The sequence below is a fragment of the Dromaius novaehollandiae genome, chromosome Z (genome assembly GCF_036370855.1).
Source record: "Dromaius novaehollandiae isolate bDroNov1 chromosome Z, bDroNov1.hap1, whole genome shotgun sequence".
Classification (NCBI taxonomy): domain Eukaryota; kingdom Metazoa; phylum Chordata; class Aves; order Casuariiformes; family Dromaiidae; genus Dromaius; species Dromaius novaehollandiae.
Window position 1 is genome coordinate 23,655,951 of NC_088132.1, and position 24,842 is coordinate 23,680,792.

The 24,842-nt window shown below is 49.2% G+C and overlaps 2 protein-coding genes and 1 long non-coding RNA gene across 4 annotated transcripts in view; 2 read left to right on the forward strand and 1 right to left on the reverse strand.

Annotated features, from left to right (window-relative positions):
* Positions 1-678: 678 nt before the first annotated feature.
* On the forward strand, positions 679-20,375 carry LOC135324911 (uncharacterized). 2 transcript variants are annotated; one of them, XR_010386148.1, is made up of 4 exons: positions 679-1,290; positions 13,388-13,429; positions 14,581-14,651; positions 14,765-20,375. It is a non-coding gene; the product is annotated as an uncharacterized LOC135324911 (long non-coding RNA). The 2 variants fall into 2 exon arrangements; XR_010386147.1 differs by lacking the exon at positions 14,581-14,651 and having other exon boundaries at positions 682-1,290.
* LOC135325167 (cyclin-dependent kinase 4 inhibitor B-like) lies at positions 5,933-9,877 on the forward strand. The gene is made up of 2 exons (XM_064502897.1): positions 5,933-7,395; positions 9,560-9,877. The coding sequence occupies exons 1-2, from the start codon at positions 7,255-7,257 to the stop codon at positions 9,875-9,877; spliced, it is 459 nt and encodes a 152-aa protein (XP_064358967.1). The 5' UTR covers positions 5,933-7,254.
* Positions 20,376-20,462: 87 nt separating the features above from the next.
* Positions 20,463-24,842, reverse strand: part of MTAP (methylthioadenosine phosphorylase) — a 36,487-nt gene continuing 32,107 nt past the window's right edge. The window contains exon 8 of the mRNA XM_026097871.2: positions 20,463-21,451. Coding sequence (XP_025953656.1) covers positions 21,413-21,451 — 39 coding nt within the window. The 3' untranslated portion in view covers positions 20,463-21,412. The remainder of the gene's footprint in view (positions 21,452-24,842) is intronic.

Genomic DNA, 24,842 nt, shown 5'->3' on the forward strand with positions numbered 1-24,842 from the left:
TCGCCCTCGCCCTCGCCCTCGGCCTCGGCCCGGGCCCGGCCCAGCGCGGCGGTGCGCGGTGTCCGCGGAGGGCACCGCGTCCGTCCTCCCGCGGCTGCGGCACCTGCGCGCCCGGGCGCTCCTTGCCCTCGGTTTCCAGCAGGGCAGGGTCTGCGGGGGGGCCGCTTTCATCTCGAAATGGCAGTTTTCAGTCACTCACCTCCGGGATCGGCCGCGGAGAAGCCACCGCTGCCCCTGCGCCTCCCCCCCCCCCCCCCCCGGGCCGCGTCCGCCCCCCCGGGCCCGGGCCGGGCCGCGCTGCGCGGGCGGGAGCGGAGCAGCGCGGAGGGGGCGCGGAAACGGCCGATTACCCGTTTCTGCCACCGGCGGGGGGAGACGAGATCCGCTTTTTTTTTTCGCTTTTTCCTTTTTTTTCTTCCCCTCCGCTACGCAACGGCCCCGCGTCGCGTTCAAATGACCATGTGACGAGGAAATAGCTGCCCGCCCGGGCCGACGTCGGCGTGCGCGGTTAAAGCGGCAGCGATCCGCTAGGCGCGGGGGGGGCCGCGCCGCCGCCCCGGGGCGCCCCCCGCGCCGGGGGGGCGCGGAGAAGCGGGGGGGGGGGGGGGGGAAGGCCCAAACCGAACAGAAAAGCAGCGGGGGGGGGAGGCGGGGGGGCGGGGAGGGCAGAGCCGGTCGCCGAGGCTTTATTTGAAAGCGCCGGCGCGCTGCGATTGGCCGCCGTCCACGGCCGGGGGGGCGCCGGGGGCCGCCGGCGGCAGGGCGCGGAGCCCGCGGCCGCCTTCCGCGCCCCCCCGGGGCCTCGGGCGGCTGCTTTCGTCGCAGGAGCCATCATCATGGGAGGCGTTAGGGGCAGGGGGCGGGCGGAGCGGGGAGCGCGGCCGGCCAAACGGAAAAAAGCAGAAAAAAAAGCACGCAGCGAGGGAGCGGGGGAAAAAAAAAGGGGGGCAGAAAAGCGGCGGCGGGGAGCGCCTCCCCCGCGGACGGGGCGATGCGCCCGCGCGGACCTGCCGAGGCGGCGCTCCCCGCCGCCGCACGTCGGGGGACTTCCCGCGCCCGCTGCGCGCCGCGCTGCCCCCGGCGCCGCTCCGCGGGCGCGGCCATGGGCCGGCGCATAACCTGCACCGTGCGGTACCGGCGCCCCGGCAGCCGCCGCCGCGCGCGGGCGCTGGGCTGGGCCCTGCTGCGAGGGCTGCGCCGGGCGCTGCCGCGGCCGCGGCCGCCCCGCCTGGCGCTGGTGCTGGTGCTGCGGAGGACGCGCGGCCCCGGAGCGGGACCCGCCGGCGGCAGGTAGGCGGGGGGGGGGGGGGGGGGCGGGGGGGGGCTGCGCGGGCGCGGAGGGCGGCGGCGGGGAGCGCGGGGCCGCGCCGCTCTGGCAGCCGCTTTCCGCCCCTTTCCCTCCCTCCCCAGCAGAAAGTGACAGGTTATTGAGCGGGCGCCATCACCGTTTCCCCCCTTTTTGTCCTTGTCCCCCCCTTCTTTCTCCTCCCGGTGAGGGTCCTTTAGAAGGCAGATCTGGCGGCGGCTCCTGGCGAGCAGGAACAGCACCATGGCCCCGAGGAGAGAAAATGGCCACTGCTTTCCGAACACGTATCGCGTGGCTGCTGCAGCTGACAGGGAGGCACACCGGCCTGCCCGGGCTCCCCGCTCCCCGCAGACGCCCGCAGCGCGGGGCACAGCCGCCGAGCGGCCCGGCGAGCAGCGATGCCCAGGCGGGCGCGGGGCACCGGGGGCGGCCGCCGGACGCCGGGAGCCGGGGGGCTGGCCTGGTCTCGCAGCGCCGAAGCGGGGGCCTGGGGATGCGCCCAGCGCGGCCGAGGCCGCCGCCTGCACGCGGCATCGCGGACACCGTGGAGAGCGGAGGGACGGTTAAGCCCGACGGGCGTTGGGGGTTGCTGAGCAAAGCCCTCGTGGAGGAGCAGCGGAGGAATCACCAGCCTGCTCTAACCCGAGCGCAGGCTGCAGCTGCAGAGGGAAACAGGGGCAGGGGAGAAGGAAAGTAGAAACGAGCGCCCGAAAGTGTCTGCCCAAAACAAATCCCCCTCCTTTTTTTTTTTTTTTTTTGGATAAAAACAAACAAACAAGTAAACTCTCCAAGGTACGTGACCTGGAGTTTGGAACTGCAGTAATTCGCAGCGCGGCTGCCCCAGGCTGCGGTGAGATGAGCTCGGGCTCTTTCTGAGCATCGGGTGCGGGGGTTCCTTTCGTTTTAGTCCTGCACTATATCCAGTCTTCCTCGCTAAACTGAAGTACCTGCTTTGTTGTATTTTTGCTAGGCCTAATTTCTTCAGCTTTCACTAAATAGGGGGCAAAGCACCCATAAACTCTGGCTGACCCCGAAAAAACATCGATGTCGAAAATAAAGCACAAATGTGTAGGTACTGATCGCCTTGAAGTAAATTCGCTCTATTCAGGCCAAAAAAAAAAAAAAGAAGAAAGAAAAAAAAAGAAACCTCCCAGATCAGGCAGCATGGTGTTTCTGCACCACCACCTCCACTTTATTTCCACACTTGCTATAAGTTTCGATTTAGTTATTGAGCTTCTCGCTGGGGGGGGGGGGGTTGTGTTCTGCTAAAATTGCCAGTTAATTCTAAAATATTCTCTAAAACATATTGAAAAACTAATTCTGAAGGGACTGTTGAGGGGGAAGACAGGAGCACAAAAAAGATCAAACTTCTTCCTCCTTTTGCCTAACTTTACTCGGTCCACGATAGGATGTAATGCTGCAGTCACACGAATAACACAGCTATTTTGGCTGCTCGCAGAAAACGAACCTCAGAATTATAATATTTCGGGGCACAGGTTGTAGGAAGATGGTTGCTTCGTATTCGGATTAGTTTGTATACCTAAATCAGGGGAGATATTAGCTTGAGCATAAAAATAAAATAGCTCTTTTCGCCCCTATTTCTTATGCAGAAAAACAGCTCCTTTCTCAATCTTTTTCGAAATTAAATTTCGCTTAATTAAATAGATGTAACAGAGAAAAAAATGACAACCCTCCCCGCGCGAAATAAGGGAAAGAGGAGTAGAGAGAAAGAGAGACAGTCCTTCCCTGAAGTAGTGTCAAGAAGCTGCTTTTCAACCTCGAGTGTGTCCGAGACAGGCAACCACACTTATAAAATGGCTGATACAGGCAATCCCGCAGCTATGCTCGCAGACGGAAAATTGGTGGTGCAGTGACTTATTTTTCTGCAAAACGTAAACAACTTAATTCTTTTTTCTTTTTTCATGTTCATGTTTTGTTTTGTTTTGTTTTGTTTTGTTTTTTGCTATTTGTCTTTGTCTTGCTGTTTAGCTTTTTAAGGAAGGGAATATTTGCCTGTCAAACGCATAATTATTTTTGTTGCTGTTTTGTAAACTGTGAGCTGATTTTCCAGCGCCATTACGATGTTTCACATTTTTATGACTCCATAATCGAAAATGAGAGACAGGAATAATATCAATATGCATTTTTTGTGATGTGTAAGGAAAATAAGTGTCTGGGTATATTCTTACATGCATTTAAGGCAGCAGACTAGATTCAGGAATTATTCCCTGCAAATGTTTTTATACTCACAGCTCGTAAAATAGAAAAACAAGTATTCTTGCATGGATTTCTTAATTTTTAAGTCACCCAGAAAAAGGAAACCTCTCTGGCTCGATTTCTGAAGCTCTAAAATTAAGGTGCTAGCTTTTCTTATTTTTACCCAATATGTGTAATGAAAAATAATTATCTATGCAAATGTCCTGAGATTTTTAAGATGAACAACAGTGTTTAACTATTTCTATTCATCCAGATTTTGCTCCTTTCCTAGCATAACTGCGAAAAAGCGGTTTTATTCTCCCCCTAATTTTTAATCAGGTCACTTCCATGCAATCTCTCCATTCCACCCCGTACACTCGCCCCGCACGAGCCTTTCTTTTACTATTTAGGGACGAGTGTATCCGAATACTGTGTTTCTATAGTCTGTATTTTTAATAATATTTAATTCACCCCTAAACTTTTTGCTGAAGATTTGTTAGAACGTAAAATAATTCGTGTAAATATTTTAAAATATCTTTTTTCCGCTAAAATGGTAGTACTTGCTGAAATGTAAACAAGGCGATTCGCTAAAGATGACTGCTTTTCGTAACTGAAATTACCATCTCTATCCTGTGTGCTAATATCAAAATATCTCGGATCAATTTTCAGGTTTACAGTACTGTAGTATTAAAATGCATCTGTTTTCAGTGTCAAATATCAGTATTGTTAAACAGTGACTTTAAAAAGAAATGAGAGAGAAAAGTAAGATAGGGTGGCTTTCTTTTTCTTTCTCTTCTTCTTTTTCTTTCTCTTTCCTTTCCTTTTTTTTCTTTTTCTTTCTTTCTTTTTTTTTTTCTTTTGGTAGCTTGATCTTCCCTCTCCCCGCGCCCTTTCCGAAAACATGCGTTGAAAATTGACTAAATGTAGGGGGAAGGTTTTTTTGGGGGGTGTCCTTCCCCCACCCCAAAGATGTAAGTATAATACAGGGTCGTTTTTAGAAGACATTAGCACAGACCCAGCTGTTATTTCTGTAACTTCAGATATCACTAGGCGACATTTTTGTTACATTTGAGGTCGTTCGCTGGCACTAGAATTGCAAAGTAGGACCTGCATTTGCAGGAGAAAAATAGGCACGGTTTTTAGGAGCGTGAATTAAAACTGTAGCTTTTTTAGCCTGACACACTGATAACCGGTTTGGAGGGTCAGCAACCGTTAGCACAGAGTCCTGTTTGTTGTTTGACGCCACCCTGCAGTTTTGCAAGTTTTAAGAGATCCTATAAAAGCACGAGAATTAAGACGGGGAATCCGACTCCCGCAGCAGCCTCTTCGCTTACAAATATTTTAATGTGCGAGTGTATAAATTTTGATGCGTGAGTGTATATATAACTATATTTGTATATTCACAAAAACACTCACATGCATGTATTTTTTGCAAACGCGTAAAAGTGTAAAATCTATTACCAATATTATTTCCCAGAAATCGAGGTCGGCCAACGACAGCGCGCATCCCCGCCGCGTCCCGGTGCTGACATACGGTTTCAGATCATCTGACAAATATAAGCCAGGAGTTTTTCTCCTGGACTTGTCTCTTCATGCCTGTCATTCCCACAGACCCAAGGAAAAGGGCAGAAAAGAGTGTGCGAAGGGTGCTGCGCCTGCCGGGGCGCGGGGGCTGGGGGGGGGGGGTTGTATTTTCCTCTTATTTTCTGGGCCCCAGCAGCTCAAACCGTACGGGTTTTTCGCAGCATCCACTTTTAAGGGGTATTTGCTACTTTTTCTCCCCCGGCAGCCCCTGGGGTCCGCCCGGGAGGGAGCTGCGTCCCGGCCCAGGCCCAAACCAGCGCGGCGCTGCCCCCCCCCCCCCCCCCCCGCCCGCCGCTTTTGCAGAAGGGTCGGGGGGACCCCGCAGAGGGACCCCGGGCCGGGAGGTTTCCGCGAGCCTCCGCCGCAAAACCCGCGTAGGCGTCAACCCCCCGCGCTTTCTTTTTCCCGGAGACCGTCGCGCCCGGCCCTGCTGCGCTTTGCTCCGGCGATTTCGGGAGGGGAGAGGGGGGCGGATGCCCAGGCGGACAGAGGTGCATTCGCAGATACCTTCTGTGGGAATCGCACCATTTTTTAGTGCAATAAAAAAAGGAGATTAGGGAACTAGCGTGCTCAGGGGAAAAAAAAAAAAAAAAGAAAAAAATCAGCCTTCCCTAATCCATTTTCTGTATCTGCTCACTTCTCCGGCGTTGATCGCTGCCCAGCCTCGGCTGTGGTTTGATGGTCCGCACCGCCCTGCGGAGGTGGTCTGCGAAGGGCTCGCCTCGCTCCTGCGCCCGGGGAAGGCAGAGCTGGCGGGGGCCGGACTGCAAAGCCGTCGCTGCCCGTCGCGGCCCACGTCGGTGCCCCCGAAATGAGCCGGGCCCCGCGGAGGGCGGGCGCGGGGGGTGCGCGGCCGCGCTTGCACCAGCGCTGCGGGGCCCCGGGGGCGGCTGCTGCCGCCAGCACCGTGCGGGCGAGCAGTGACCCCCGCGGGGCCGGGGCTGCCGCGGACAGGCCCCGGGCCACTTTCTTTTTCTCTCCCGGCTGCGCCGAAACCCGGGTTGGCCGTGCGGGGCCCGGCGGTGGCGGCCGCCGCGGTTCGGGGCCAGAAATGCAGAAATCGGCTCCCGGGCCCCGTGACCACCCAGGCCCGGGTCGGGGAGGGAGGCGAGGCGCCGAGCTGCGCGCGACCCCACGGTCCGTGGCCGAGGCGGGCGCTGTCGCGGGTGGGCAGCGCTGCCAGCCCCGGCCGGGCCGCGCCGCTCGGCACCGACGGGGCCCCCGGGCGGCCCGACGGCCCTGCACGGGGCGGCTTTCCCCAGGCACAGCGGCAGGGAGGCGGGGGAGGCTGCGCCGCGCTCCCGGGGCCAGGCGGGGAGAAGCGGGCCGCGCCAAGGCGACGGCGGGGCTGCGTCGCCCCACGGGTGCCGCAGCCCCGCGCGTGGGCAGGACTCGCCCCGCACCTTGCCCCGCGTTTTTCCGCGTGCCGGAGCCTTCTCCAGACGGCCGCGCTTCTTCTGCCGGGTGCCACTAGATGGATCACAGACTTCCTGCAGGGCACAGCTCGCTCTTCCTCATCCGGGCTGCCTGCGGGGCGCCGGGCCGCGCCGAGCCGGACACCGGCGCCCGGACCCCAAACCCGCCCCGGGGGGGGGGGGGGGGGCGGGGGCAGGGCTCCCCCCGGGGGCAGCGGTGAAACCCGGCGCTGCGGAGCGGCTCCCGCAGCCCCAGCCGGCCGCTGCCACCTGCTGCCGCCGCCGTCGAGGGCAGCGGGGGGGCGGAGGGGGGGGCGGGACGGGGGCACAGCGCGCAGGGGCTGCGGCCCCCTCCCCGCCCGCAGCCGCGCAGGGCGGGGATGCGCCGCCCGCGCCCCCCCCCGCCCCCGACGGGGCCCCCGGGAGGTTGGTGCCGGCAGCAGCGGCCGCACACGGGGCTGCGAAATTCGCCTTCGAAGCTGCCTCCGGCCCGCAGCCTGCGCAGCCTGCGCGGCGGGCGGCGCAACGGGGGGCGGGCACCGAGCAGCGGCGCGGGGGGCGCGGGTTTTGCCGAGGGCCGGACCCCCCCCCCCCCAGGGCTCCCCGCCTTGCCGGAGCAGGAGGGCGGCCGCGCTGCCCCGCAGCACCTGCGGCGCGGCCGTCGGGGGGGCGCGGGGCGGCGGAGGGGCCGCGGCGGCGGGAGGCGGCGCGGCCGGTGCCGCCGGGAGGCCGGAGGGTCCCGGGGCGGCGGGGATGGAGGGCGGCGGCGGCGGCGACCCCCGCGACCGGCTGTCCAGCGCCGCGGCCCGCGGCGACGTGGAGGAGGTGCGGGCGCTGCTGGACGCGGGCGCGGACCCCAACGGGACCAACTCCTTCGGGAGGACCCCGCTCCAGGTAGGGGGCAGCGCGGCCGGGGGCTGCGCCGTGCTCCGCCGGCGGCCGCCAGCCAGACCGGGGGGGGGCGGGGGAGAGGGAAAGAGGGCTATTTTTTATTATTTTTATTTTTGTTATTAATATTATTATTACCGGTATCGGAATCGGGCTTTGAGGTCCAGCTGCCTGAACACAGCCGCGCTCCTATCTCAGCCCTCGCCGCCGTGCAAGCAGCGGACCGACTCCGCAGGGGCGCCGTCCGCGGGAAACGAATTAGGGCAGAGGGTGTTTAGCAGGAGCGGGGCGACCGCGAAATCCGCTTCCGAATAGGTTTAAGGAGCTGATGGCGTTTCCGTCAGTTTCTCAGGAGGAAAAAAAAAAGGAAAAAAAAAAGAAAAAAGGAAAAAGCCTAAACGGATCTATTTCCCAAAGGCAATCGAAGTGGGATCTCAGAGTGGTATTTGCTTTTGAAAGAACAGTGCAAGGTGTCACTTAGAAATTGTCACTAAATAGAAATTCTAATTTGGAAGCGTGTATTATTAGAAAACATTGTTATTATGTATTATTATTATCACTATGCATTATTATTATTATTGCTGTTATTTCTCTTTATTATTTATCAGCAGTAGCAGTAGTAGTATCTACTAGGATACTTTGCATTCACAGATACTGTGAATATCAGTTTATAGGTATTGTTTGCCAGGCACTATCAGATCAAAAAGGGAATTTTATTAATCGACATATTTAAACTAGATCTTTTAAGATGCTCTTCGAATGATTAGCATGTTATGATTTAAATTGCATTCGTTTGTTTCGTGAAAAGGTTTTCTCGAGTTTTCATTTTTACTGATATATTTAATGCTGCACAAACTAAGCTGAACAGCCATTTTGGACCCTGCACTTTATATGTGAAAGAGATCTTGATTGCAAAATAAGTTACAGATGGAAACAGAGGACAGGCACTAAGAAAGTTATTCGTTTAGATTTTTTTCCTGGTTTAAATCCCAGATGAAAAAGGGTAATTTTTGTAAATTTTCTCTTTTTTTCCTTCAGACTGAGACTGAGCTCTGTCCCCATTATTAGATCTTTGCAAAATGGCTGCCACTCCAGCATGTGGCTCTGTTTATGCTTCTGGAAAACTTAATCGAAATAGAAACTCATTTAATTTATGAGCATTTTCACACTTGCATTATAAGTAAAATCAAATATTTTTAGTCCATAACCAAAGTCTTTTTTTTTCTGTGCTAAAAAGCAGGGAAAAAACTGTTGTCTCAGAAAAAACAAACCTGCAGTAGTAAGATGCAGTTATTCAACTTACAGTTATTAAAACTCTACTGAAAAATGATTAATCGACTGTGTTAAGCAACACTACAAGTGACTTATTTTGTTTAATTGTGCCTAGTGAGACAAAATTTCTGCTTTTGGTGAGTTCAGTCACCGAGTGGCATGAATGTTCTGCAAGGAAGCTTCCTGCATTACACGTCTGCGCTCGTTAGCTTTCCTTGCTCCTCCAAAAAGAAGTAGGGCTTTATTTATTGCTGGGGTAGAGCAAAACGGCTCGAGCAGCATTTAGCACAGCAAGGAGCTCAAAAGAGAGGAAATCCACCCTGAAGAAGGCTAAATCACTGCAGGAGCGATTTAGCGCAGCTCACTTTTTTCTGCCCAGGCTCGGTGTGCTGTGGAGCTGCGCTGCTGACTGATAAAGCACATAACACCTCAGCCGCGGCAGCACGTTTTGGAAAGGCTCCTCGGGGCTGCTAGCAAATAAATGGCGCGTGAGATATACTATGTGCGTGGTGCATAGAGTGCAGAACAGAGTGAGTGGGGGAGAATATATAGAGCATGCATGAATACTATATACATTATATATAAAAATTATATATATTATATAAAAAATTATTATATATAAATTATATATATAATTTCTGTATATACTCATATATGTATTTGTGCTATATATACAAAACATATTAACTTATGTGTGTGTTCAGCGGCGTGCATACATGCAGCTCACCGCTATAAACCGCGGAAGTGGGAATGCGATGCTAAAAAAAGGCCGGGGCGGGGGGCGGGCAGCCCCCAGGCCCCGCGAGCCTCTCCGGCCCCACGCGGGTCCGCGGCCGCGCGGGGCGGGTGCGGAGGCGGCCGCGCGGCGGACGGCGGCTGACGGCGTCTCTCCCCGCAGGTGATGATGCTGGGCAGCCCGCGGCTGGCCGAGCTGCTGCTGCAGCGCGGAGCCGACCCCAACCGCGCCGACCCGCGCACCGGCTGCTTCCCGGCGCACGACGCGGCCCGCGCCGGCTTCCTGGACACGCTGGCGGCGCTGCACCGCGCCGGGGCGCGCCTCGACCTGCCCGACGGCCGCGGCCGCCTCCCCCTCGACGTGGCGGCGGGGGGGCCGCACGGCCCCGTGGGCCGCTACCTCCGCCGCCCCCCGCCGCCCCCCGCCGCGCCCGGCCGCAGCCCCCCGCGCCCGGCCGCCCCCGCGCCGCCGCGGGGCTGAGCGCCGCGGCCGTCGGGGCGGCGCCGACACCGCCCTCGCTTGGCCTTCGCGCGGCCCCGCCGCCGCCGGCGCTGCTGCTTTCCCCGGGCAGCCCCGCCGCGGGGCGCAGACCCCCGACGGGACGGCCCCCGCCCCGCCGCCCGCGGCTGGCCCCCACACCCGCCCCGCGCCCCGCGCTGCCCCCGGCCGCGCCGTCGCGGCCGAGCTCATCGGCCCCGGGCCCCGACGGCGGGGGCGGCCCCGGTACCGCAGCCGCCTCCGGACGCGGGCTGCGCGGCGGCTCCCGCGTCCTGCCCCCGCGGGCAGCACCTGCCCCCGGATTTTCTAAGAAAATAATAGAAGAAACAAAAAAATCCCCCCCCCCCCCGCCCCGGGGCTGCAGGGTCCCGCGGTCCTCGCCGCCCACCCCCGCAGGCAGCGGGCAGCAGCGAATGATCCGCTTGCGCTCGGGAGGGACAATGTCCTCGGCGTTTTTTTGCCCCACTCTTCGGTAAATCGGTGTCATGCAGAAAAGCCAGAGCGCTGCTGCTCGCCTGCAGCTGTCCTCGCTGCCCCGCAAGCCGCCGTCTCGCTCTGCATCAGACCGTCTTGTTCACGGCGGTGCTGGGTTTTTCATTATCGCAGTATCCTGGAAAGCTTTGCGTTTCAGTGTTGCCTTAAGATGCCTTTATATAGTCTTAGCATAGCACTCTGAAATGGCGAACACTTTGGCCAACTCCTTCAGAAATTTGATTCATGTTCCTGTCTCTTCCCCGGATTGCCCTCAGCTTAGAAAGTCTGAAAATGGCTATCACTGTCCAAAATTAGCATGTAGGAACAACTACGAATATTTCAGATAGGTGTATTCAGGGAAAGGTCTCCCTGTGGGAAACCGATTGGCAATCGCCTAGTCCTGGCACAATTTTAGTATTTGGAGGTACCCCGTTGATTCAGGAGATCCCGGCAATGAGACCGCTATTTTTAACATAGCTTCTGGGCTCTCTAAACGAGATATTGGGGAACAAAAGTGAATGAATGCATTTTTGGTATAAATCTGAATCTCTTCACTCCCATTGCCTCTGGTTTCCCTGTGCGATTTACATGGTCTTCCCAGTTTTTATACTTCTTATGTATGAACAAATACCTGTTATTATCCAATAGCGAAATATTAAAGAGGATGGCTTAAAATAAACATCGTTGTGTTCAACTATTAAAGAGTTCTGTAAACAGCACAATTCAAGACTGGACAGCGTTATTTGTTTCAACCTTGATCGTCTCTGACAAATTTTGTGGGGATATATATATATGTGTGTGTATAAAGTATGTAAATATATAAATATTCGATATCGAATATCGAATATATTCGATAGCTAGAAAGATAATGTGTGTACAAGACATAATATGATATAGGGTATATGTACGCGCACGTACAATACGCACGCTTCTGCTGCAGATGTGCATCGTTACACACACGAACACTCTCACACACGCGCGGGTATAGAAACATCCATGAAATCTGGCAATTCCCGTGTTTCAAACAAGGCTTACGGAGCGGCAGGAAAGCTCAGCTCCTCTTCACGCCTTTACACGATTTTACGAGCTTTTTAAAAGCTGATTTTTTCCCCCCCGCCATAAAACTCACGGTGAACACACGCGGGGCAGAGCAGGGCGCCGCACGCGCTGGGCGCTGCTGCCCCAGACTCGCCTCCCGATTCCCGCAGACGGGGGGTATTTTCCTGGCCCCCGTCAGAGCAGGGTCCCGGCGCGGCAGCAGGGCGGCCGGCACGCGTGGGCCTTCCGTGGGCGCCCCCCGCGGGACGCGCCTGCTCTCTCCCCCGCAGCGCGGCGCGGCGCGGCGCCCCCCGCGGCCGCGCACCGGCACCCCCAAACCCGCCCCCGCGCCCTGCCCGTGGGGCCCCTTCGGGAACGCGCCCGGCAGCCGGACCCGGCCCGTCGCGCGTGGGGGCCGCTGGGGGTGTCCCCCCGCGCGGCCCCAGGGAGAGCGGGGGCCCCGGAGCCGCGCGGCCCCTTTGGGTGCGGACCGCCCCGTCCCGCCAAAGCGCCGCAACCGCGCGGCCAAGCCGCTCTGCGCGGACCTGCCCCGGGGAGGCCGCGGCCGGCGCTGGGGGGGCTCCTGCCCCTGCCCCTGCCCCTGCCCCTGCCCCCACCCCCCGCGCCGCCCCCGGTCTCCCGCAAAACCCGGAGAGCGGCTCCGCCCGAGGGGACCCGCCTGGGAGCGGCCCGCGCACGGCTGCTGCCTTGCATCCGCGCTTCCGCCGTGGGGCACAGCCGCCCCGGAGCAGGGGAGCTTCAGCAAAGGGCGCTTCGGAGGAGCAACCCTTTCCGCGACGGGCCGGGCGTGCTGCTTAGGGCCGGACCTTCCTCCGCCCCTCCTGGACCTGTCACAGCTCGCGCTTGGAAAGTCATTCAGAGCGGAAAGGCAGATTTTGGGACCAAGTCACACACGGTCGTTTTGGAGAAGGGTGGGATATAGGAGTGAATTGTCCTTGCCTAAGATATTTAACAAATTGAGCAATACTCTTTGCTGCTGCCACCATTAATAGGAAAGGAATGGAAGAATTTGCACTGCTTAGGAATACACAGAAAAGGTTTTCCTTGCAGTAGCCCTTTAAAGTCCAGTCAAACAGATATGAAACAACATTCACACCTTTTTATCTCAATAAAAAGCCTATAAGAAGATAAGTTCATCACATCTGAATAATAACTTTATGTTGCTTTCCCTTCTATCACAAACCATCACTGTTTGGGAGTCAGCAGCATTTTGTGCTACAAAGCACATTTTCAATTTTGTATGAGTGCCAGCATCTAAACCATTTGACTAGATATTTTCCTTTGTGGCTGCCTGTATCAAGCTTTTTTTTTTTTTTAATAAAAAATAGCTAAAGGTCATTCAGCTATATGGATAATGACACTTAGGGGAAAAAAGTGTTTTCTATTATAAATTTTAGTTTATCTAGAAATTGAATCTCTGAAAACATGACTTCCAAGCTTTAGGGCAAAGACCATTCCCCTAAAACTCACCTACACTTACCAAAGTTTATTGTGTCTGCAGGCTTTGTGTATCATGCTCACAGTCCTCGAGTGCTTCACAGAAGTAAAAACAAACAGCATTTTAGAAAATAAAGTCATCATTTCACGTTGCCCGGGCTGAGGGTTTGGAAATACGTTAACGCAACCACTCACTTGCGTATCAAATAGGCCTCAAGCACTGTGACTCCCAGGTGGAAAACATATGTGCCTGGAGTCTTCACAGAAATAAGTGAGAAGTAGATGAGAAATCTGAAGATAGGACAAAGAAGCCGTAGTCCAAAGGACCTTGTGCAGGAGAGAGGACTTCTGAGGACACAGTCATATCTTGAAAGAGCTCCAGCAGGGCTACAGCCACCACCAGCGGAGATGAGGGAGGATCTTTCTAGCAGTTCAAGCTTTCCCCCCTCCTCCCCCATCAAATCTCAACTGATCCTAGTCTGACACTGAAGTAATTCACTTTTTTCCCCTTTTTCTCAACAGTTTGGGGGAAAAGAAAAAGGAAAGAAAGAAAATGAAAAAGAGGTAGGAATTCTTTCAGACATCATATGAACAGAAGCCAAGATAAAACACTTCTGCGGAAAAGAGAGCAGAGGACAAGTTTCTACGCATTTCTGTCTCTTTATTACCATACACCTTAAGCATATGCATATCTTTTGTAGAAATACATGCTAACAATATGTTTCTACTGCTGGAGAAAGCCCAGGAAAGCATGCAATGAGGGACAGTCCTGAAGAGTTTAAAAACCTTGCAACTAGAGGCTTCGGGCTGCTCCACAAAAAGGTACGCAGACGTCTGCCTCTGGGTTCAGCACAGCCCGTGGTAGCACGTAGCCTTGGTAGCCTGCACTCCGGATCGCATGTGGGCTGTGAGAAGCCCTGTTCGGCCTGTAGCTCCCACTAGGAACTGTGCAACCAGAGACAGGGTTTCCACAAAGCACCGAGTAGGACAAGACAGGTAGAGTCCAGTTTACGCAGTCAGTAGAGGCCATGGTATTAGAAATACCCTGTTTCCTACCATTGAACTATGCAGTTAATGCTGTAATCGATGCGGTCACTCATCTCAGGAAGTAGCCTCCTACATGTGCTCACTGAACAGAGACATCACTATTCAGGGGCTGGGGGAAGAAATCAAACATACAAATTTGATTTCTCAAGCGTGAAAATTTTCAAGCTGAGCAATTTTTGCTATATAAGGTTCTGACTGTTAGCAGAACATAAGCAGGTCGAGAACTGCAGATATGGGGTAGAGACACAGATGTCCAGGACAGGGCGGGAGAGTGCCACATCAGGGAATAGGATTCTGGACAAAGGGAACATGGACAGTAGAGTTTGCCTGAGAGGATTCACAAAGTGTATTTATCTCTACCTCCCCACTATGCTTGGTTGGGTACCTGCAAGCATGAAGTGCTACTATGATGCTGATGGCAGGGAGAAATTAATACAAGGATACTCTCATAAATCAAGGGCAGTGGATAAGTGCCCTCAGAGTTTTTGTTGAGTGAAGACCCTCCTCTTCCCTCTGACATCCAGCCTTTCACCACTGCCGCGGTTACAAACCCTACAATCAGCCCTAACTTAGGATGCTGCTAATTCCTCTGATAACTCTTCACAGCTGGGAACACATGTCATGTCAGTATCCCCAGCAGATATTTGTTTGTTTGGCTTTCCTTACAGGCGTGGACGGTTTGGGCTGGCCTCTGAAACAAAGCTCATTCCTGCAGATGTCCTCTGCTCACGGCCGTTAAGTAATTGTGCTTCGGACTAGACGCTGGACCCCGTCTTGGCAGACGTCACGTGGTAAGGGGGTACTCCTCGCCTTGCAAGTCTTATGGTTTGTTTTTATCTGCTTACATCTTAGGCACAGAGCCAGACCAGAGAGGGATTTAGGAGTCAAATCAAATTACTAATAACACCACAAGGTGGAGAATTTGTGCCAGAGACAACGCCGATCAAGCTCAAGGACAGAGCTGCTTCCACAGATCTCCTCACACTCACTGTAAAGGGAAAGCAGCTCCTACAACTCCCTGTCTCCTACAGAGGCTTACTAGTTGATCTTCATGATGAAATGAAAGAATGATTTTAAATGATTGGTTGTGGTATGAAAACAAACAAAATATATTTCAGAACCTTCCTACGGAGTAGATAAAAGTTCTTACAAAAGCGGCTTGCTATAAAGCCCTAAATCACCTTTTAACAGATCAATGAAATGCAGGTTTTAAGGTCAAAATAAAAGATTTCCCTAGATCAAATACCTTCCACCTTTGCTAGAGGAACGGTGCTGTAGAAAAGCAAACAATGGGGTGGGCTTCATGTGTTCTGTAAGATATAATTCACTTACTACAGGCATGATCCTTGGTCCTCTATGTCACTAAGCCTAGAGATGGAAGGTTGTGACCAAACTTCTTGTTTTCCCCCTTTTTGAGGTATAAGTAGAAACCTCTTTTTTTTAGCTCATTTTGTTCCTTTGGGCAACACTTTATACACCACAGATGTCAAGATATCCTACAGATTTCCACTGTCAATTTCTTTTCTGAGGCTGCATAAGAGTGTACCAAATATTATGATTTCTGAATGTACTTGATTTGCATACTGCTTCTTTTGTGGTTATTTTCAGTAATCATTCATGCAATTCTGTTTGCTGGCAGCAATATGCACTGTTCAGCAAATGTCAAGTAAGCATTGCTAAATCATTTGCACAGGAAACCTGATTCTGTGAGGAATATTAATCTAAGACAGGACATTTGGAAGTACTGAGAGACCTATGCATCCAACGAGAAGAGACTGGAACTACACCGGTCCAACAAACTGGGTCACAAAAATTATTTGCAGAAGCTATCTTCTCATTTAATGTCAGTCAACAATATCTTCCATAAAATCTCAGTCTGTGTACCTATGGACAAAATAGATGATGTTAATCAAAAAAGTAGTGTCTTCTGAATTTCTGAGATTTATTCCAAGTAAATTTAAAAGATTCTAGGTTTTCTAGTATTATCACTGAGACTGTAAAGTATTTATCTTACACTGCCCTTCTACTCACAGAATCATTCATACCTGCCTAAAGTTTGTGAAAGTCAGATATGTATTCAGTGATAGTCAGAAGAGCAATAATGTCATTCCTTCTATTTTGCCTTCATGGAAATGAGACCACAAAAACAAAAAACAATAGACAATAGAAACTCAGGTGTGCAATTTCTTACTTACATGCTATATTTTCACCTTCTTTCAGTGAAAGCATGAACTTCATGTTATTCTATCTCACATGGACTAATACAGATTGAGTTCCAGAATGGCCAGCTCTATGTTAGGAATTAGCAGTTGAACAATGACCTTATTGTTCACTTACAAGAATTAGCAGGAAACAGATAATCCAAAGTTTGACTTTTTTCAGTTTTTTAGTTTGAGAATCCCTTAAACATTTTCCCATAGAAATAGGGTGACTTCTACAATGAATTCAAGACCACTGAAAAATTATTTGCTTTCTTTAGAGTGCAATTCTAGGGACAGCTGGCAGACTTAATGTTTCACTGCTGAGAAGGGAAAGGTCCTTTCCTCCTGCAGCTTTGGCCATGCAGCCCACTGTGCCAGTTTCACATTGCACCCTTTTATGACCTGCTTTAACTTGTTAGTGTGGTGGAACCTGTCCCACCTCTGGAATGGTTACTAGGTACTGTGTGGTCCTGGAAAATGACCTAGGTTGTAACAGTGAATTAATATAATACTCAACCACCTTGGTGGAGTAAGAAGGTATTACCTTCTTTCTCCAAAAGGTGGTCTTTACAGGCAGAAGAACGTGAAATTAACGCTTTAATGTAATGAAATTACTAGAAGAACTATGGTTCTGTAATAGTTCTGCACTCTTTTATCTTAATGCAAAAGCATTAATGAATCCAGGCTTGCTTAAAGTTCAGCTAAGAACTGCCTTGCTTACTCTGCAGTTCAGAATAGCCCTTGACCTCTCATGGCAGATTTCACATGATTGAGTCAGCCTTCTGAATCCACACAGCTGGGCTGCGTGACGGAGAATGGAAAACCTATTTCCAAGTATGCCTAATCATGTGTGGTTTCATAACACAAGTAATCCAAGTCAATTTAGACTAAAGATGCTGAAGAATTTCATAATTATCTAAATGAAAAATTCCATACTTTCACAAATTAATTATTAAATGTTAATTTCAGTTCTCTTGCACTGTCCTGCTTCAGTCGGTTCTGCAATGACAGTGGGTTGAGGAAGCAATCGTTAAAACGGTTAAGCCAGAGTTTCCGTCTTAGAGGGCTGATCCTGCCAAGTGCTGAGGCACCTCCTGAATGAATTTCTCCCCTTACTGACAAGCACTCAGCTGTTTTCGATAAACAGATTACTCTCTCGCACCAGTTAGAATTCTGAGAACCCCAACTGCTTTCAGATCTGTTTTGAATAGGAATATAAATACTACAGATGGTTCTTCCGATGTCACATGCCACCTGTACTCATGCTGAGACATGCTTCAGTGCTGTTAGTATGAGTGTTAGATAGTGGTAGGTGTTAAGTGAAAATGAGGTATGAGTTGGCAAACTTGTGTTAGCAGGGCAGATCTGTTCTAAGCAGCATGGGAAAATGATTTAGAGAAGGAGACAGAAAAGGGCAGATCTAATGGCCTGCCTCATGGTCTAGCTTGTACTGTATCTGGACTTACAATATTGGCATCAGTACCTCACACTGTAAGCACACACTGGAGGGATGCTCAGTGAAAACTAAATGAGCAGATAAGTCCTCCAAAGAAAATAGCTTTAAATGCCAAGGATAGCTGGGGTAAGCAGCATCTAAACGATCGATGAGAAACAGCACAACAGCATCTCTGTATTTAGAGAGAACAAATATTCGAGATACAAGTAAGTGTGGGGTGTTGGCTTGGAACCTAGACAAGGAATATTTGGGACCAAATGCTATTGAGTCCAGATCTAGCAGCCTCTTCAGATAAAGTGGAAGGAGATCTGTTCCCTGCAACACATGTGGCAGGACTAAGCAGAACTCGGAAAGACTGCCATTAGAAGACAATCCAATGAGATCTCCTGTGAGTGGGTGTACTTCTTCCTCTTGTATTTTTTATTTGCATATTGAATTACTCTTCAGTGACAGTTCTGCCTCTGGTCTATCTGCACAGTTTATTTAGTTGCAGTCTACAGTATTCCCTTTGGTGCCCAATGGAAAATTTTACAAGGAGTCAGCTGGATCCCAGTTTTATATTTCCCAGTCCTTAGCTAATACTGCCTTATCTTTTGCGTTATGGAACTGTGCTCCATACAACCACTCACTTCCCACCAGTCTCCCCTCCATGTATATAGGGAAAAGAATAAGATTTTCAGTATTGATTTCTAATATACACACTGCTTCCCAGCTGCATTCCTCTCTTCCCCCAGCTCAATTTTGCACGTAAGCATGACGAAGCAGAACTGTTCCTTAGCAGCTCCTGCTTGCTCTAGGAGTGATCTCCTTTCCACCAAAGCCTTGAAAGTACTCAGGCCACACAGATCAGTGAGTTAGCTTAGGACTATTCCACTGGAGAATGACAAGCAGGGTTGAAAAACACAAGGTTAACCTTCATTTGATAACACTTCGCTAGGCTTTTCACAGGTCTGAACCATCTCCCATGAGACATGCAATTCACTCACAAAGCAACTGCTTCAGTTCTCACAATTTTTGATAGCTGTGTTGAAGTCTTTATTGTTTAGATGAGGCTTTAAAATGTAATGCTTAGGGAAATAAACAAATGGAAATCCATCAGGTCCTGAAAGGTCTTGCTGAAACCTTTTTATTTTTCAAAATGGTAGTATCTGGCATAAGAGACGAGGGTGTAAAACTACAGCTGTTTAGTGTATAATGGTTTAATACAGGGAAGGCATGAAGTTTCTGTAAGAGGAGCAAGACAACAATCAACCTTAACAGGCATTAATTATGGAGTCCATGTTTGAAAACTAAGCAACAGCAAAAATTTAGCACTCTATGTCCTGCTAAGCCATTTAACAGGCCAATATACCTCTAGTTGGCATTTGGTAACACTCTTGATTTTGGGGTTATGATATAGGAGCAGTATTAATACTATCCACCAGAAGACAGTATGCCAAATCTATCATGGTAGATGGACTGAATAATGGTTGTAGAAGACAGAAAGAGCATGGCAAGACAGTCAAAATGGAAGAGAAGTCATTTCCACAAGTGAAGTCTTCTGTGTGTCATTATCTCACTTTTGTCAAATCAGAGGCATTCTGACTCTACCAACTGCCTCAACTCTCCTCTGTTTATTTGATTTTAGTGGTACCTTAAATTTGTATCTTCTTGTTCCCTATCATACATGCTGTATTTCCTACAATAAATGTAATGCTTAGGACTGCTTAGAAAGATGATCAGAACTAATTATATGGCCTATCTCCATGTAATTAAAGACAATGAATCTATGTTTTTCTTGTCAACTACCATCTCCACCCTATAGTCTCTCCTGGATAAATAGGTGCCCACACATTTCAAGGAGTATAAAATGTATGCTGAACTTTCTTAAAACATACCACATACTAGCACTGTTACTGACCTCTCCATTTTAACTCCACACGGGACCTCCATTAGATGAGACACCTCAGTACATGAGATACCAAGCCTATGTGTTCAGAGCAAATGGGTACCATCTACCCTGAACAGGAAGGTGAGGAATTTAGAACAGGAAGGTAACTGTAACTATGGACTTGCTCTGTGCTGTACTTCCCTGTGCCACCGGAAGCACGCAGTGCATGTGTGTACATACATATGTATATAAAAACACACACACAGACATGCTGATTTGTTAATTATCTTATGTCACTAAAAAATGTAAAAAGTCAATACGGATTGAAAATGGAAGCCTAGAAACAGCTTCTTCTGAGCATATTTGACTATGAACTATGACTAGCTTCACTCTATTTCCGTAAAATGGTGTAGGAAACAAAGGTAATACACCAACAAAGAGCACTTTTAAGGCCAGCCATCTGGTTTGGCTAGATATTAAAGACAGTAAAAGGCATGTAAAACCTTCAAACCCTCCCTCTCAGGCTTCGAGGTCTGGCCCCTACAATCCAAATTTGTTAAAAAAAGACCAGGAAATACGGAAAACTGGCTAAACTATTTTACCAACTGTCTCAAAGGCGAGGGGTCCAAGCACAGAGCCTTTCACAGTGAAAGACTGGGTCTCTAACAGGGAAGGCTAGCAAGGTTGAGCTACCTGCTTTTTTGTTTCTTTCACAGTTCATTTCTTTTTCTTTTTTATATTTCTGTGAGAATCTGTACCTGTCACATTTGTTCTTTTTCTTGCCAGGCTTGGCTGCATTCTGATCCCTTTCTATTTCAGCAGTCCCTGTTGTTTCAGGGAACTATGAAAGATGACCTTAAGTTCTAAGTGGCACCATATTTTGAAGCCTTCAGCCTTTCTAGAACTATGTTTATAAACTACCATACCAACTTATTCCATGAACGGTAGAAGTACTTGCCAGACACACAAAATTCACTCACTGAATAATGACCAGGAATAAATCAAAAATCTATTCCCACACAATTTGGAGAAGCATAGGTTTCATTTGTTTTATTTTCTAGACAAGAAGCAGCAGGTTATTTTATTGAAGGCAAATGGTATTAATGAGTAAAATGCATACAATCAAAGTGATCAGGTACATTCATCACTTAAAACAGAAACCAAAACCAGAATTGTTCAGAACGATGTAACAGAAAAAGGCCAGCACAGTGTTCAAGGACTGGCACTACCTTCAGTCACATACACAGATCTTCAGGCACAAATTTGCCTCAGCCATCAGCTAAAAATTTTTAAAGAGAACATTCATCCATCAAAGAACTGCTGCAATTATTAAACCAAATTTTGTTTGCACAAAACTAAAAAACACTGCTTATTAAAATGAAAAAATAATTGAAATAAAAAAACAGATAATGTATAAAAATATTACAATTTTATTTCTGAATTATCTATGCATTCTTACAGTATGTTCTAAAGTGAATGGTAGCCACCTTCCTTCTGGAAGGAAAAGAAGAGAGGCAGAAATAGCAAGTAGCTAAGTACCTGTGGATTTCCTTTCTTCATACTTTATGAAACTGTAATACAGCATTACCTAGTCTCTCCTTTCATCCATCAATTAAAAGACATCCTTGATAATACATGATAGCTTGATGAATCATCTAGTAACAAGATTTCAACCTGTTATTGATCACCGTCTGATCCAGTTATGCAGTAAAGACACTCCAAGTTCAAAAAATGTATTCAAAAATCTAACTTTAGCCATCTTATTCATTATTAGGCATGACAAAGACTGTCTTACAAAAAAATGTCCTTTACATTATTATCAGTCATGGTTTACTATGCTTATTATCATTATCAGTCACAGAAAGCATTCCTTCATGCTTGTAACATTTCTCGAAGATATTATAACCTCTAGAAGTTCAAAAGTGGTCCACTCTTCTTTCTGAGTACATTTCTTTCAGAGTCCATGCAGGCTGTTAGTGCTTTGGCAGGATGACTGAACATTGCACAGTTGTCTGAAACAAAGAATCAAAGCAGATGAATACTCCCACTTCCAGTACAGAGTCCTTTCAATGTGAAGGCAGACTACACAGCTTCCATACAGATTAAAAACAGGTGTACCTGACTCCACAAGAATAGTATCTCCAACTACCCCCAACACCACAGACGTCAAAAGAATAGCAGGGAGCATATGCCCTACAATAGTTCAATAGCTTTTTTTTTTAAATATATTTATGTACTGGCTTACTGAGAACCAAAAATCACATATAGAAATACTAGTCTGAAATTAAGATTTTTAGGCTTACATGCTACAAATGAGAAATTGTGCACCTGGCTTTTCACTTTTAAGACTAACATATTGTCTTACATGCATTGAATTGATAGAAAGCTCTATACAAACGTAATCAGAAATCTTTGAAAATAAAGTTGCTTAAAAAGGTGGGTCTTGCATGTTCCTTCACCCATTTTAAAGTAGAGCTGTCAAAGAACAGAAGCACTCTAAAGTGCATTGGTTGGGAGTGAATGAAATGCTCAGGACATGCAGTGACAGGCAACATTACAGTAAGCCACATAAAGGGCAGAACCTCAGAAATTTTCAATCTCAGCTTTCTTGGGAGACCCTTAGCCTGCAAGGACCATGTTACATAGTCCAGCTGAAGTGAATCCTTGATGAATTTCCCCCCTCCACGTTACTCACCTGATCCAGTTCTCTAATTGCACAAGCAGGTTCACTGATTTCATTATCTCAAGACAATTACTCAGGAATATAAGATCAGGGCTCTACACGCATAAATTATGAATGTAGGTATCGTGTGAAGTTAGACCAGGAAATGTTAACCTTCCACTGGCAAGTTAGTTAGACAGGAAAAAGTTAACTTTCAATTTGTTAGCTGCCAAACATATTATATTCCAAGTATGGAGAAGATGAAGAGTGCTAAAACATACCTAAACATATCTTACCCAGTCTAAATCATACCACAGCATCCACCTCACACAGCTCTCTCTTCAGACTACAACATTATTTCTTGTACCAGATCTCTGACAAGTATTACTTCACTCAGGCTAGTACATAAGTTTAAAAAAAGGCAGGCAGTGCCAGCACGACTGCTCACAGAGGCAAGAAATTAACCTGAAGGGCATTCGTGGAAGCTCTAACACCTTACCACAGGTTGATTTTCTTACACCAACACTGTAAGGAAAACCAATACCAACATGAAATTTCTTTACCATCCTAGTACAGATTCTCTCCTGAATCTCACTGCAATAAAGGTACAGAGCCCAGTTCTCAGTTGTTACTAGTTCATGAATTAAAATCATTTTCAACAAAGCAGTTTTTCTCTCTCATCAATGCTTTTCGTAAGAACAGACAAAAGAAGAGCCTGCAGTTCTCTCTTGAAAGTGCCTGTTGTGGCTAATTCATCAACCGCATTCAGCAATGGGCCCACATTTCCCTTGATCAGGCTTTGATAACTATGTAGTGGCTGAAGCTGTTTTTGTTGCCCTTGATGCTCCTTGCAAGTGTCAAGTATAGGTGAACTTTTGGTTTTCCTGACACCATTCCTGCATGACTAGGCTTGCTTCTGAATTCCTCCTTTGTAGCTTCTCTCTGCTTCCACCTCCTGCATGCTGAGTCTTTGCACTGGAGCTCTACTACCTGTATAGCCAAGTGGATCTCCTGATACGTCTACTTGTTTTCCTGAGATGGATTGCTCTTGTGCTTGGAGGATGCTGTCCTCAAAAACCTGTCAGCATTCCTTAACTCCTTTGCCCTTCAGAGCTGCCTCCCATGAGATGCTACCTGGCTAATCCTGAGTCTGCTCACCTGAAACCCAGGGTCTGCACTCTATTTGCCTTCCTCACTCCCTGCAAGATCTCGAACACCATTATTTCATGACCACTATAGTCAAGGCTGCCAGTGATTACAAACTCCCTAAGCAATTCTTCCTTGTCAGGGAAGAACAGGTCCAGCCATGCACCACCCATGGTTGGACCATCCCATCAAGAAGTTTCCCTGATACCACCCAGAAATTACTTGGATTGCCTGTGATCAGTAGATGACCCTCTGTGTTTCCTGATCAGTGACACAAGTACAACTTTGTCATATCCTGTTCTGAAAAACACTGTAGCCTGGCCATGTCTCAAAATGGCAGGCTGTGGGAAGATGCTGTACCTTCACAGACGATTGTTACAAATCTCTTTTTATAAAGCTCCTGGAACCTGAACCTAGAGAATGGTCTTTTTATAAAGCAACGAGGTTACATAACACCATGAGACACTGACCTAAAGACAGCCTGGCAGTTAAAAATAGTAACATTCAAACTAGACTTCAACTAACTGGCATATCACAGATGAAAAGACACATGAAATAAAATGGATGGCACACAGCCTAAATAGAAAAACATCCCTGGCCATTTTTGCTTCAACATGCTGAAACTTCCTAGGACTACTGTGAACTTCACAGAGGACACCATGTTCATGCGGGTAGCGTGCACAACTCTGAGCAAGAAGACAGATAGACACTGCTGTGAAAAAGGCCTGGCAGCACCTTCTCTCCTGCTTGGTCAAGTCCCCAGTCACAGTAGCCAGACTAGGGAGGTCAAAAGTGAAAGATTCTGACCTTGCAGAGCTTTAGGGTTTCATATGCTTCCCCAAGTACTAAAAATAGACACTGCCAGATGCCCATTTGAGCTGCCCAGTTGCAGCCTGGGCATAGTTTGGGGTGTTCTTACTTTGTCATTGCTCCCAATGTACCAGCTATAATCTCGCTCCTCCTTGTCTGTGTTCCTGCCCACACTACCACACAGCTCTCCCAGAGGAGAGCATTAGGAAAAGGTGCCTCTGAAGAAGATTAGTTCAAAAAACCCAATCAGCTGACCCTTAACATGGCCAGAGCAAAACATTTAAAAGTACACTTTACATCTACAGAGAGAAGAAAATTTCTAATTCTTTATGGCTCAACTACATACACGTAAAGAAGCACATACATACCTCTGTCTTTACTGTACTGCATAATTACCTCCTTCCTTACTCACAAACAAGTGCCCCATCCAGTTCTCCATCTATTTTACCACTACTTAATGCACCACCAAAAAATAATTCTAGCTTTTCCAGCCCTTCCTAAAGAAAAACAGAGGAAGTCTCTAAAACCTCAGACTTTCCTGCCACTTCTCCAGAATGCTGTCCCGACATCAAATCTCAATCCCCACAGTTCAGGTTCCCTCTCAACCCTCACTTCCAATCCCTACTTCCTGTTCCCATCTACTTCAATACCTTCTGACCCAACCATCTTCTCAGTACACTATCACAAACCAGGCTACTATCTGCCAAGAGCATAAACACGTAAGAGTTGCAATGTCAAGGTAAAACTACTTCAGTGTTCCTCACTGATACTAGGCTGTAGCATGT

Coding starts and splice junctions, on each gene's coding strand:
- LOC135325167 (XM_064502897.1), top strand. CDS start 7,255: ATGGAGGGCGGCGGCGGCGGCGACCCCCGCGACCGGCTGTCCAGCGCC. Junction 7,396..9,559: donor TCGGGAGGACCCCGCTCCAG/GTAGGGGGCAGC, acceptor CTCTCCCCGCAG/GTGATGATGCTGGGCAGCCC.